At 60.7% G+C, this 12,541-nt stretch overlaps 1 protein-coding gene across 2 annotated transcripts; it reads right to left on the minus strand.

The window, feature by feature from the left end:
• Positions 1-2,882: 2,882 nt before the first annotated feature.
• Positions 2,883-7,707, minus strand: LOC119058480 (uncharacterized). Of its 2 annotated transcripts, XM_053659172.1 has the most exons (6): positions 6,614-7,707; positions 6,315-6,425; positions 5,872-6,144; positions 5,449-5,606; positions 4,708-4,788; positions 2,883-3,889 (listed from the first exon to the last, which is right to left on the minus strand). In XM_053659172.1, the coding sequence occupies exons 1-6, from the start codon at positions 6,641-6,643 to the stop codon at positions 3,703-3,705; spliced, it is 840 nt and encodes a 279-aa protein (XP_053515147.1). In that variant the 5' UTR covers positions 6,644-7,707; the 3' UTR covers positions 2,883-3,702. The 2 variants fall into 2 exon arrangements, 1 of the variants encoding a protein (XP_053515147.1); XR_005084262.2 differs by having other exon boundaries at positions 4,708-5,665; positions 5,872-7,707.
• Positions 7,708-12,541: the final 4,834 nt, after the last annotated feature.

Below are 12,541 nucleotides of genomic sequence, written 5' to 3' on the forward strand. Positions count from 1 at the left end.
CGGGTGGCAGTGGGTGGGCTCGCCCTGTGGCCTCCCACGGCCCCTCCCCCTGCAGCTGGAAGCCCCGGTGCCCCCGCACCCCAGCCCTTCTCCCTGCAGGTGGGAGGGTGCAGGGGTGAATGCGGCCCCACACCAAATTGTAAATTTACTTAAAAACTTTTTTTGCTCATCAGTTTTCATTAGTGTTTGTCATTTAATGTGGGATCCAAGACAACTCTTTTTCTTCCAGCATGGCCCAGAGATGCCACAAGGGTGCACACCCCTGGAGAGGTCTCTTCACAAGCCAGTTTGCTGGGAGGGGACGCCAAAACCACACTTTTTGTCCGGGAGCCCTGGAACGAGTTGAAGACCTTGGCCCTTGTCAGGACTCTGTTTGCACTTATAAGAAACAGACCCAGGCAGGGCGGAGAGCAGGGCGGCTTCGGGAAGCTCCGCACGTCACCCCAGGCCCTTCGGCCACCCCCTTATCCTGGGCCAACACCCCAGGCCTGGGGACCCCCGCATTGGCTCTCCTCTTGGGATGCCCACTGGATGCGGCTTCCCGAGACCACTTTCCTGGGGACCCAGAAGCTCCTCCAGCAGCCAGAAGAGACTCCTCCACAACCCGCATGCACCCAGGGACAGAACCACACACACCTGGAAGCCCTATGGTCACCTGACCGTAGCAGGGCCAATCAGGACTCCTCTGCCTTCCGCTCCACGGTGATTGGCTTTGGGTTGGGCATGTGACCCAGGCTGAGCCAATCTGCGTCAAGCTCTGAGCACAGCCCCACCTGAGTGGCCAGGTGACTTTTGTGAGCCCGAGCCCTTCCCGTGGCCACGTGGCCACGCTCTACAGCAGCGCCTGTGAGCCTGCCTCTGCCTGCTCGGTCTTAGCAGGACCCAACCCTGACCTCAGTGGGGCGGCCAGACAAAACGCAGGACACCAGCCCAACTTGGCCTTCGGATAAACAGCAAATGACTCTAGCTATAGTATGAACGTGATAAGTGCACTTTAGGGATACACCTATGCTAAAAACTATTTGTTGTTCGTCTGAAACTTGTATTTAACTCGACACCCTATATTTATTTGCTACCGTGGCACAATGGACTGACCTTGAAACCCAACTGCCCAAGGTCAACTGGGCACTCCCTAGCCCGCCTGTCTGTAAGCAGGGGCACCCACAGCTGCCCACCATGGGGCAGGAAGGATGCCCCTGGAGCCCACTCGTGCCACAGACCCACGGCCTCGGTGCAGCTCCACCACCTGCTCGCTGAAGCAGCAGCAGCAGCCGGGCTCACAGACACTCTGAGCAGGTGCCGGGCAGCCCCGAGTGGCCCCCAGAGCGGCTACCGAATCTGCATGTCCAAGGCCAAGGTCTACACAAGAGTCCTGGGCAGTGCCTGGCCGTCTGGCCACACATGAAAGGCTTGGAAGGAGCAAAAGACAAGGTAGGAAGGCAGTTTGGGGGGGAAGGCAATGGGCAGACAACGTGGGCGGCACCCAGAGGCTGAGCGTCTGCACGCCAGTGTCCATGTGACTCGTGTTCAATGGAGAAGCATTCTTCACAGTCAGGCGGGCACATGACCCACCCCAGCGCTGCCCGTCCCCTCCCCTCCCCCCAGCCCGCCCTAGGCTCGCACTCAGAGCATTGCGGGCAGTCAGGAAGCGTGCGCCGAGGACGCCACGGCCACCCTCCCTGCCTCCCTGCCACGACTGACCTGGACCGCCCTCCAACGAGCCCTTGATGGCAGCAGCAGGCCTCACGTCTCAGTCCATGGCCAGGGACTCCAGGCGGCGTGCGGTGGCTGCTGGGGGACTTCGGGCCCTTCCGCCACCGCGCCGCAGCTCGCCCCACCAGAAGTGGAGGCGTCCTGAGCCCAGTGGACTCTGGGCCCCCAGCCCTGCTCTGGGAATCCCGCCCAGCCCCAGCAGCCAGGGAGCGCACTCTGAGCCCAGGTGCAGCACCCACAGCTCGGGAGCAAGGCCGCCGGGGCAGAGTGGGGGAGGGGCAGGCACGGCCAGAACAAGGGCTGCTCTCCCTCAGCTGGCAGCCGGGAGCCAGGAGCTGGAGCAGCACCAGGGACCTGGGCTCTGCCTTCTGTCCTGACTCAGAGGCGGGCTGGTCTGCAGTGTGGTGCCCAGGACAGGGCGCTGTCCCGCCAGGGGTTGCGGGTGGGGCTGGGGGGCCACAGAAACATTCCTCTAGGCGGGCCCAAGTGTTCACAGGGACCTTTGCCGACCTGGGGCTGGGGGGAGCAAGAGATGCAGAGGCTGGGTCAGCCCGCCGGGGTGAGCATCCGTGCATCAAAGGCCCTGGCCAGAGGGCAGCATGGATGGTCAGCGGTGGGATCACGGACACCAACTGTGGCTCGTGAGCCCTTGGGGACAAAGGAAATGGTCCCAGCTTGTCTGCGGCCACTTGCTCTTGTCTTCGGTCTCCTCAGCTGGGCCACCAGCTCTCGAGCAGTGGTGATTCTGGCTCCTCTACAGGGAGTGGACGCTGGGCAGAACCTCACCAGGAGGGCAGGAGTGGACATGCCCTGGAGGACTGTGGGCCAGGCTCAGTGGCCGGCCCCACCCCACCCCCGTGGGAAAGAAGAGATTCACTGACCCTCAGACACAGGCTCCGGGAATCACGGGGTGAGCGGAGGGAGAGCGTAGGGCTGCCACGGGGTGGGAGCGGGGGACCTCCGGCCACTCCTGCCCCCAGGGGCTGCTCTCACCCGCCCCACCCCCAGCGCAGGGGCGAGCTCAGGACCTGCCTGGAGGTGGAGTGAGAACCTGGGTTCCTACCGAGTAACCAGGTAACCGAGCCAGAGCGAGTGACCTTGCCTGTTGAAGTCCTGCCCGCCCCCCCCCCCCCCCCGCCACATCCCCGCCCCCCACGTTGGTGAAACACATGCAGAGAAGGAGGCCAGCGCGTCTGGAGACGCAGAGCCCAGCTGAGCAGCGAGAGAAAGTCGGACACAGGAAAACCACACATCCTCGCAGCCTGCCAAGTCCTGGGCAGGGCAGGGGCGGGGGCAGGGAGGCAGGGGCAGGGGGGCAGACCAGCGCCGCCCTGGCCCCTCAGCAGCAACAGCAGCTGGGCGAGTCCGAGCTGCAAGCCCTGTTGTAACCAGAGGATCGTGGTGCTCCAGCTCCAACGGTCAGGGGCTGGGGTGCCCCCATTTCACACAGCAGCTGCCCATTGCTGTCTGCACCCCCAGCACCAAGATCCCACCAACGCTGATGGGTGGGGCAGGGGAGGCCTGATGAGGGAGAAAGGACCCCAAAGCCACAACGACTCCCACGACAAGGCTTCCAGCGAAAGGCCAGTGGCGCTGCACAGCCGCCGGCAGCAGTGTGACCACACACACCCCCGCAGCGGCCAATGTGGACACTCTCCGCACGCCAGGGCACCCTCGGCTGGGCACTAGTAGGAATGAGTGTCTGCACTCATCAGGAGTGATGAGGGGCAGAGACCGCCCCCCCCCCCCGTCATCTCTGCCTGCAGCACCATCGCCTCCTTTCCAGTTACTCAGAGGGGCAGAGACTGTGTTGCCCCAAAACATCTTCCCCCTTTTCCTTAGTAATAGAACTCCAATCTGTACGTGGGCACCTGGCTGTCCAGAGTCAAGACCACACTTCCCAGCTCCCCTTGGAGCTGGATGCAGCCTTGGGACCAAGTTCTGGCCCATGAGGGTAAAGAGCAGCACCATGTGTAGTGGTAAGTGTCCTTAAACCGTGAGCTGTGGTCTCGTCTCTCCTGCCTTCCCGCTGGCTGAAAAGTACACGCGATGGCTGGTGTTTCTGCAGCTGTTTTGGATCATGAGGGGGAGCCACATGGGAGAATGCGAGAGCAACAAGGCAGCGGGAGCCTGGGCGTCTGATGGCTGCATGGTCTCCACAGCCGCCCTGGAGGCTCTATGTGGAAGAGAAAGAAACGTCTCCCTCGTTGAGGTCACTGTTTTGGGGGGGTTCCGTGGACACTGGTCTAAGCGTGGGTAAGGCTCAGCCCACCCCACCCTCCATGGCCCTCCTTTCGTCGCTCCTTGCGTGTCTAACGGAGGACTTCCACCTCTCTCCACTTCCACCTGGCCCCCACCCCCATTCTCCTGGGCCACATCCTTTGTGAGTCCTGGGCAGCCGTGGCTAGAGTGTTGTGCCGATGCGCCAAGGCTGTGTGGCTTGGTCCCCAGGTGGGGCACACACGGGAATCAACCACTGAATGCATGAATGAGGGGAATGAGAGCAAATCAATGTTTCTCTCTCTCTCTCTCTCTCTCTCCAATCCCCTACCCCACCCCCTTCCTCTCTCTGTCCAAAATTAATAAATTTAAATGAAACGTTAAGGTCCTGGGACACTGAGGTCTGGAGGCTGGCTCATTCTCAGTCCGGATGCCACTGCTGGGTCAGGCCTCTCACAGCAGGCAGCGCTCGGCACGGCCTATCATTATGTATTTAATGTGGATTCCTTTGATTGCCTGCTTCCCAGGACTGTCATTAATGTGAGGGCAGGGCCCCTGTCTGAGTGTGCTCGCCACCATATCCCCGTGCCCAGCCCCGGTCCTGGGCACGAGTGTTCACCCAGCACAGCCCAGCCAAGTGGGTGCAACCCTGCTGGCACCACCACCCTGCCCGCCGCCCCTCCCCTGCTCCCACAGCCCCTGCTGTCCCACCCACCCCCCTGCCTCCCCCTCTCTTATGCCCCGAGTCCCTCCCAGCTCCCTCCGCAGCCTGACCTCCCTGCGGAGCTCCAGGCCCCCGGCCCTTCCAGCTCTCCGCACCGGCCACATTTCATTTTCTGAATTCTGGTTTCGGTCCTGAGGAAAGAACTGAGAATGAAATTCCAGAGGCAGCTCCAGTGTGTGCTGGCGACCTGGCTTCTTCACTTCTCAGACAGTCCCTTTCGGTCCCGTAAATGATGATAATCCAGCGTTCCCCCCCCCCGGAAGCATTTTGTTCACAGGGGCATTCGGAAGATCAAGGGTGGATCAAGTGCCCCAACCCCACTGGCTAACAGCAGAGGACGGACAGCCCCAAGGGCTGGCACGACCTGCTGGGAAGAGTGGGGGCGGGCCTGCCATGCGGGGGATGGGTCACATCTATGAAAGCTGAAGCCGCCTCGCCAGCACCCCACTGCCAGGTGTGAGGCCAGAAGACGTGCTGGAATGTTCCTGGCGGCACTGCTGGCAGACCTCGGTGACAACTCACATGTCCCTGAGCAAGAGGCCAGGCGAACAGTCCGTGGTGCACCTGTAAATGTGACAGCCCACAGCAGGACCACAGAGCAGACAGACACGGACCACATAGCTTATGCTGAGCAAGGGGCCAGCCTCCAGGACGAGCACCACCACCCAGCGCCCCCCAGCCTTGGGCTGTGGCTGTGCCAACAGCGCTGCAGGTACCCGCCTGTCCTGACCGCCCCCACCAGCCACTGCTCAAGGACACACCCACTCTGCCCCCAGGCCCCTGCCATCCACCTGCTGGGCTTCCTGGGGGGCGGGGGCGGCTCAGAGAGGCCCCCTCCGGAACTGGCACTTCTGATTCCAGCTGGTCCGTCCAAAACTGCCAACACCGGCCGAGTCCGGGTGGCAAACAGGGTCATCTGTGAGCCGCCAGGGGCTGAGAAGGACGCTGCCTGGACAGTGTGACGAGAAGGGCTCTGAGGCCACCTCGAGTCTCCGCAGGGAAGAGTGGCTGATGGATTAGTGAAAACTGTCACACACGGCAGAGGAAGGAGAGGCAACCTCATGGTCCCCGGGAAGCCATCTCTGCACCCCGACTGCCCACCCCAGGTGCCAGACCCACCACCTCCCAGCTGCAAGGCAGCTCGTGCACACTCACCGAGCCTGTAACTACCAAGTGTGAGACCGCACCAAGCATGTCACTGCATTCTCTCTCACCTGCCTGGTACGAGGTGGGGGTGCCGCCCAGTGGACTCCACGGTTGCGGGGTGCGGTGTACACACAGCCACGCTCCCCAGGGGCCGCCTCCTTGGACGCCACAATGTCACCTCGTTGCCTGTTGCCTTTCTTCACCTTTTCCTCGGCTCCATCTCCTTCCTGCCCTTCAAAGCTGCCCGAGGCCACCTCCCTCCCTCGTCCCATTCTGCAAGGACTCCGCTTCCTCCTGAACCTCTCAAGCATCCTTGGCTCAGGCCGCTTCACCCTGAACTTCTGTGCAGTTGTGCAGTTGAGCCATGAACGTCACATCTGGAGCACAACCTTGCCTCCATGGGGCCCCCTGGGGCTCAGCCCTGTAGTTGGGCAGAGAAAGGCCCCTGCAAAGGTTCACTGAGTGAAGGAATGTGCCCTGCCTCAGAGGGAAGCCCAGTCTCTGGCCTCACCCGGGGAACACGCTGGGTCCATTCACCCTCCGGTGTGTGCTGGTGCCCGCCTCTGCCAGGCAGTGACCTCTGACAGCTGTTTAATACAAATGGAGCATTCCAGAGGGCCTCCTGGAGGAAGAGGCAGCCAACCGTCGGGGCGGGCCACGTGTAGACAGGCAGGCTGTTGAACTCATCACCTGCAGGACGTCTTCTGGCTCCTGGGGAGGCTCTGAATGGTACTGCAGGGGTGAGGGGCGAGGGGCTCTGCTGAGACCTGCCCCCCCCCTTTTCCAGGCTGCCTCTGGAATTTCACTTACGTTTTCACTGCACATGGGTTTTCCTGACATTATACGTCACTGTCCACAAACCAGCAACGTCTCTAAGATGCCTTTATTCACCACGAGAACACGGGCTGCACACCTCACACGGCGCTGTCCCGGCTGCCCTGCCCCGAGGTCCAGGGCTGACCCACAAGCAATGTCAGTGGGGGTTGCTTTGCCCCGCTGGGGCTAGATTCTGCCGGTGAGGAGCCCACAGATGAGGTGAGCGGACAGGAGGAAAGCGAGGTCAGTCTATCAATCACCAGGCTCATCTCTGCCAGGTCACTGTGTCCCTCTCCCCAAGGTCACAGCTCCCGCTACCTGGGTCTCTCCTGTGGCTACAGCTGCTCTTCAGGTCTGGGGTGGTAACAGCTCCCCTTGTGGCCGGGCCTGGGACCGCACCACTTCTCCTTCATTCCTTCTCTATTTATTCAACTTCCCTCTAATAACCTGTCTGAGAGTGCCATAAAAATGTAAGACCATGTCAATTACCCATATCAAAGAACACTCTTGTAGGTTCTACTTGGAGGAGCTTGGAAGGGAGGCTAACGCCCGGGCCTCCCTTGCGGCCACCGCTGTTTGTACCCCCAGGACATTATAGTGGAAAGTGTCAATATCTAACCCAATCAATGATTGATCTAGCCTGGCCCCTCTGCCACCCAACCTCAGATCGGCTCTTCTTTCCTTCAGTCCGACCTGCTTCAGCCTCCCCGGCCAAGCACAAGAGACACGCTACTTCCTTCCAGGTTCCCTGACACGCAGCCCTCTGGGGATACAGCGGTGGGTGAAGAAGCCCTGTGCCCGGGCCCCCGGGGGAAGCGAGGACCCGCGCCAAGCAGCGGGAATCAGGGAACTCGGTCCCCAGCGGCCTCCACCCTAACAGGCTCCGGACTTTGAGACTGTCACTTCACCTCGGCGTGTGCAATGGGGACAGCCACAACTCCGGCCCGGAACACAGAGGTGGCACAGCGCTTCGTGCGCAAAGTACTCTCACGGATTCTCCGGGATAGCTGAGGACCGCCGGGAGTCCCAGAGCGGCATGGGGCGCGGGTAGCAGTCTGAACCACCAGGCGCACCCGCGCACCCGCGCCCCACGCGCCCCACGCACCCCACCCGCTGTGGCCAGCAAACCGCCCCACGTGGGGCTCCACGAGCTCGCGGCCCCCGCACTCGATTGGCTTCCGCGTAGCCAACCAGAGGGTGTTATCGGCAGCAGCGGTGCTGATTGGCCGCAGCAGGCCAGCCCAGGAGGGGGCGGGGCTCTCTTTTGTTCTTTCCTCCGCGGCGCCACGGTCTCCCCCACCCCGGAGCCCCAGGGCCTGGTCTGGGCTTCCCGGAGCCAGTTGGGGGCTGCTGGCCGTGGCCGACGCCCCTCGAAGGTGGTTTCTCCGGACTCCGGACCCCGGCTCTTCTCACCGACCCCTCCCCATCGTCCCCATCTTGCCCACACGCAGGAGAAAGAACCAACCTCCTGAAACGTGGCCTTCGCAGGGGCTGACCTTGAACAAGCCCGTTCAGTTCTTCTCCCTCGGTTCCCTTACCCTTGCTTTCTCCCTGCCTCCTAGGAATTGTTCAGAGGAGCCCATAAAAAATGAGCTCTGGATCTTTCTACAATGTAACCAATCAATGATAGGAGGCTTTGATTTTTCCTGAGAGGGAACACGTGGGAGATTGTCCAGCAGGGGAGTCGAGGGGCCCGGATTTTGCTAACCTGAGCCTCATTCTGAATGACAGTCCTTTTCTAATCACAGCCGGCTGGGGGTTCTTGTCCCAGGTGGGGCTGGGTGGGGGGTGGGGCAGAAGCTCCTGCATCAGCCTGGCCAGCTGTGCAAACTCCTGAATCCTCCTCCCTCTTCAGCCACTCTTCTCAGCGGCCTCCCTCTGGGGTGGGAAGTGGTGGCTACAGGAGCCAGGGCCCCGCAGAGGGACTGAGGGCTCTGGGCTGGCCTGGGGGGTCAGGTCTGGCCAGCCCACCACCTCCCACCTCCCTCAACACCCCAAACCTCTCGGAAGCCACACACAGCCCCCTGAAGGCAGACAGGCCGCAGTGCTGCCCAAGTTGTGGACGCTGGGCTCCTGAACTCCAGTCTATGTCCCGAGGTCCCCTCCCAGCTGGTGCTCCAGGTTCAGCTCCTTTTCTTCCACCAGGTGCCCCCCGAAGAGACCACTAAGTCAAGCCACCCAGACACGGGGGTCAGACCCCAGATAATCCTCAGCACCCCTCCCATGCCCCATTGGCCTAGAACCCGCCTGCCAGGTCAGTGCTGAAGGAGAGGAGGGTGTCGATGCAGAGGACGGAGCTTTGACAGTGGCTTGAGGATCGCAGCTTGGCCAAGATGAGAGTCCTCTCCAAGGTCACCAGCCTGGGCCTGAGAGTCTGTGAAATAAAATAATAATGATAATAATAATAAACACAATTCCCTGAGGAAGACAGATTCCTCTCTGATCAGCATTCTGAGCGCCCCTGCATGTGTAGCCCATGGCCCGGTCCTCCAGCCGTGGCAGCCCCTCAGCTCCTGCACTCCGGGCCACCCTCTCCAGCTCTCGATGGGCAGCGAGGGGGTCAGAGGCCTCCCCCGCAGCCTGCAGTGGCCCCTGGAAGGACTCCCAGCCGCAGGTCCTTGGCAGGTGTCTGCTGGCTCCCTGGGGGTGGGGGCTGGAAGGCTGACATCTGTGGAGTGTTTTTACTGTTGGACAAATTGAATCAATTAAACAGGCCCCATCGGGGTGGCTGGGAGCCCAGTGTACGGAAGGAGGACGGGAGCAGAGCCAAGGGGGTGTCTCCCCGCCAAGGCTTCAGGGTGAAGAGGCGAGCCGGACGTGCTCCCTTCCAGGGACCCTCTCTGCTGACCACAGGCAGAGAGGGAGGGGCATGGGGCAAGAGCCCAAGCCAGCCCAGGAAAGCTGGGATAAGTTGCTGGGGTGGACATGAAGGAGACTCTGGGACTCATGCCTGCCCCCCTCCGCCACACCGAGACCCGTTTTTCCATCCAAGATGCAGGCACTCTGGGCTTCTCCGCCCCCTGGCCCACAGTCCTTTGGGACCAGGGCCCCCTGACACCGCAGCCTCCTTTCAAAGGCACTTTGTTGCTCCCACACGGAGGCCTCCGGAAGCTGGGAGGCTCCACCCAGAGCGGCCAGAGGAGGAAGGGGAAGAAGCGGAAACAGACTCCGGGGGTCACAGGGAGCACGCCCGTCACCCACCTGGGGCAGAAACCTACCCTTTGGGCCAACCCAGAGTGACTTAGGGGCCAGCTGCTCTGTGACCCTGCTGACTCAGAGCTGACCGCTGCTCGGGAGCCCACCAGTCCCAGGCACAACCCTCTGCCCGAGGTGCACCTCGTTCCCCCACTCTGGCAAGGATATCAGGGCCACCCTCTCAGATGTTCCTCCCCAGAGACCGGGGTCCGGCGGCAGCTTCTGGGGCTGCTGCAGGGTCTCATCGAGTCTGGTCAGGCTCCCACCCTGCTGCCATCACGCACTGGCGCCCAGCCAAAGTGCCTTTGCTGGGTGACCTCACTGTCAACCTGGACAACTGGACCACATCTGCCCCTTGATGTCAGCTGTCACTGGGCCACCGGAGGCAGCCAAACACCTCACCCACGCAGGGCAGAGCGGTCTTCCTCTGCCAGCGCTCGGGACCACGGGGCAGAGGCTGAGAAAGGGCGCTGACCAACGCCTGGGGCAGGACCGACTCCAGGTCCCACTTCAAGAAAATAGCCTGGCACCGGGGCTGCTTCCCCAGGGAGATGCTGCCCCTTCCCGGCCGGGCCACCTGGGACAGCCCGAGTCCCAGGCCCAGCAGCTTGGGGGTGGGGGTGGGATGCGAAAGGGCAGGGAGAGAGCGGTGCTCTCTCCCCTTGTTCTTGCGCGTCACCTGCTGAGGGCCCACACCTGCTGCTCCAGCAAGGTTTTGAGGCTCTATGGTGTTGAGGACCGGCCAGAGTGACCCGACGCAGGATCTCGGCCACCTAGTGTGCGTCTTAAGGGACAGAGTGCTCAGCCCGTATTGCAGATAGTCCCTCGGGAGGGTTGGACTAGTCTAGGTGTACCCAGCGCTCAAGCAGGTAACTGGGGGACCAGGACTTAGAAGGAAGGAATGGCGGTTACTCCGTCCACGGAGCTTTTGCTGCATTTTCGCCCCGACGTCATGAGCTGCGATGCAGCTTTGGGGCGGAAAGTTGCTGCTCGGTGACTTCGGGGACCAGGTTCAAAGCCGCCTCTGCGGCCTCCCGCGCTCATCCTGAGTCTACCATGAGGCGTGAACCAGGAGATCAACCTTCGGTGCCGCCACTGGCTTCCCAGCGGAACCGGCCGGCCGGCAGGAGCGGTGTGGAGGCGCCCTCCAGCGGCTGCGGCCGGGAAGGCGGCCGACCTGAAGGACCTGAAGCTCAGGCAGCGTAGGGAGAGCACCAGCTAGGGGGGAAAGACTGGAGGCTTTCCCGGGTCTGGCCTCTGGACCCCGCCTCACCTCCGCGACAGCGCCTCCCGCGGCCTCGTGTTCCTGATTGGACCGCAGATAACTTGGGAACCAACAGGGAGCTGCCCAGTGAGAGAAAAAGCAAGACACCGCTTAGGGTGACCCTGAGGGGCTCTTGCCTGGAGCCTGGAGGGGGCAGAGCCGGGGAGGAGGGGAGAGAGCTGGAGGGCGGTCGGGAGCCGTGTCTGCTTTTATCCCCTGCGGGGTGGCTGTGTGCCCCCAGCCCGTCCCTGGGATGGACGCAGCCTCTGGCAGGGAATGCCTCCTGGGAGGCAACCCGCCCCGCGGAGCTCGCCAGGTGGGTGGGCGCCGTAGCGCACAGTCAAGCAGGGTGTTCTGGCCCCACCAGAGCAACCAACACCTCCTCTGAACTGAAACCCTGCCACACCCGGCCAGGAGCACTTCTGGAGCACAGAGGCCAGGCAGACACGGTTTCCAATCGCTTGGCTTTAAGTGTTTTAATAGCTTTGTTGAGACATACTTCACATACCATACAATTCCCCCGTTTAAAGTGGGTGATTCCCCCTGACTGGTGTGGCTCACTTGGCTGGGCATCATTGGCAAAACCGAAAAGTTGTTGGTCCGATTCTGTCAGGGCGCACGTCTGCGTTACAGGTTCGGTCCCCGGCTGAAGCAATTAATCGATGTTTCTCTCCTTCTCTTCCCCCCTCCCTTTCCCTCGCTCTAAAAATAAATAAATTTAAAAGTTTAAATTTGGTTTTGGTATGTTACAGCATTTTTTCTATTGTAATGAAATGTAAATGACAAAATTTGCCATTTTAAGTATACAGTTCAATGGCATAAAGCACATTCATGACACTCTGCCGTCACCACCCACTTCTAGAAGTTTTGCGCCTCAAACATAAACCTTGAACTCATTAAGCAATAATGTTGCGCCTTCCTCCATCCCCCAGGTCTCAGTGACCTCTGACCTACTTTCTGTCTCTATTCTAAATATTTCACATAAGTGGAGTCATACAACATCCGTCCTTTTATACCTGGCTCTGTCCCTAGGCATAATGTCTTCAGGGTCCATCTACACTGAAGCCTGTGTCGGAACTTCACTCCTTTTTATGGCTGAGTACTATTCCGCCGTGCTGCCGCACCATGCTGTGTTCATCCATCGTCTGCTGGCGGACACTGGCATTGTTTCCGCCTGATCCCTATGTGAATAACGAACATTGGCTGTCCAGCTCCTGCGTGCATTCATTTCCTTTGGGTATGTTCCTAGGAGTGGGATGTAATTCAATCTTTAGCTCTTGGGGAGTGAACAAACTTTTCATAATGGCTGCACCAGTATTGTATGAGGGTTCCGATTTCTCTGCATCCTCACCAACACTCGTTACTTCATTATTATTTAGTATAGCAAACTATATACTCGTTAAAAATAACTTACAAACTGCAGAGGAGAAAGGCATTTTGTATTTTCCTGCAAACCTACCACC

The sequence above is a fragment of the Artibeus jamaicensis genome, unplaced genomic scaffold, assembly GCF_021234435.1.
Source record: "Artibeus jamaicensis isolate MK-2021 breed Jamaican fruit bat unplaced genomic scaffold, CSHL_Jam_final contig_2259, whole genome shotgun sequence".
Taxonomy (NCBI): Eukaryota; Metazoa; Chordata; class Mammalia; order Chiroptera; family Phyllostomidae; genus Artibeus; species Artibeus jamaicensis.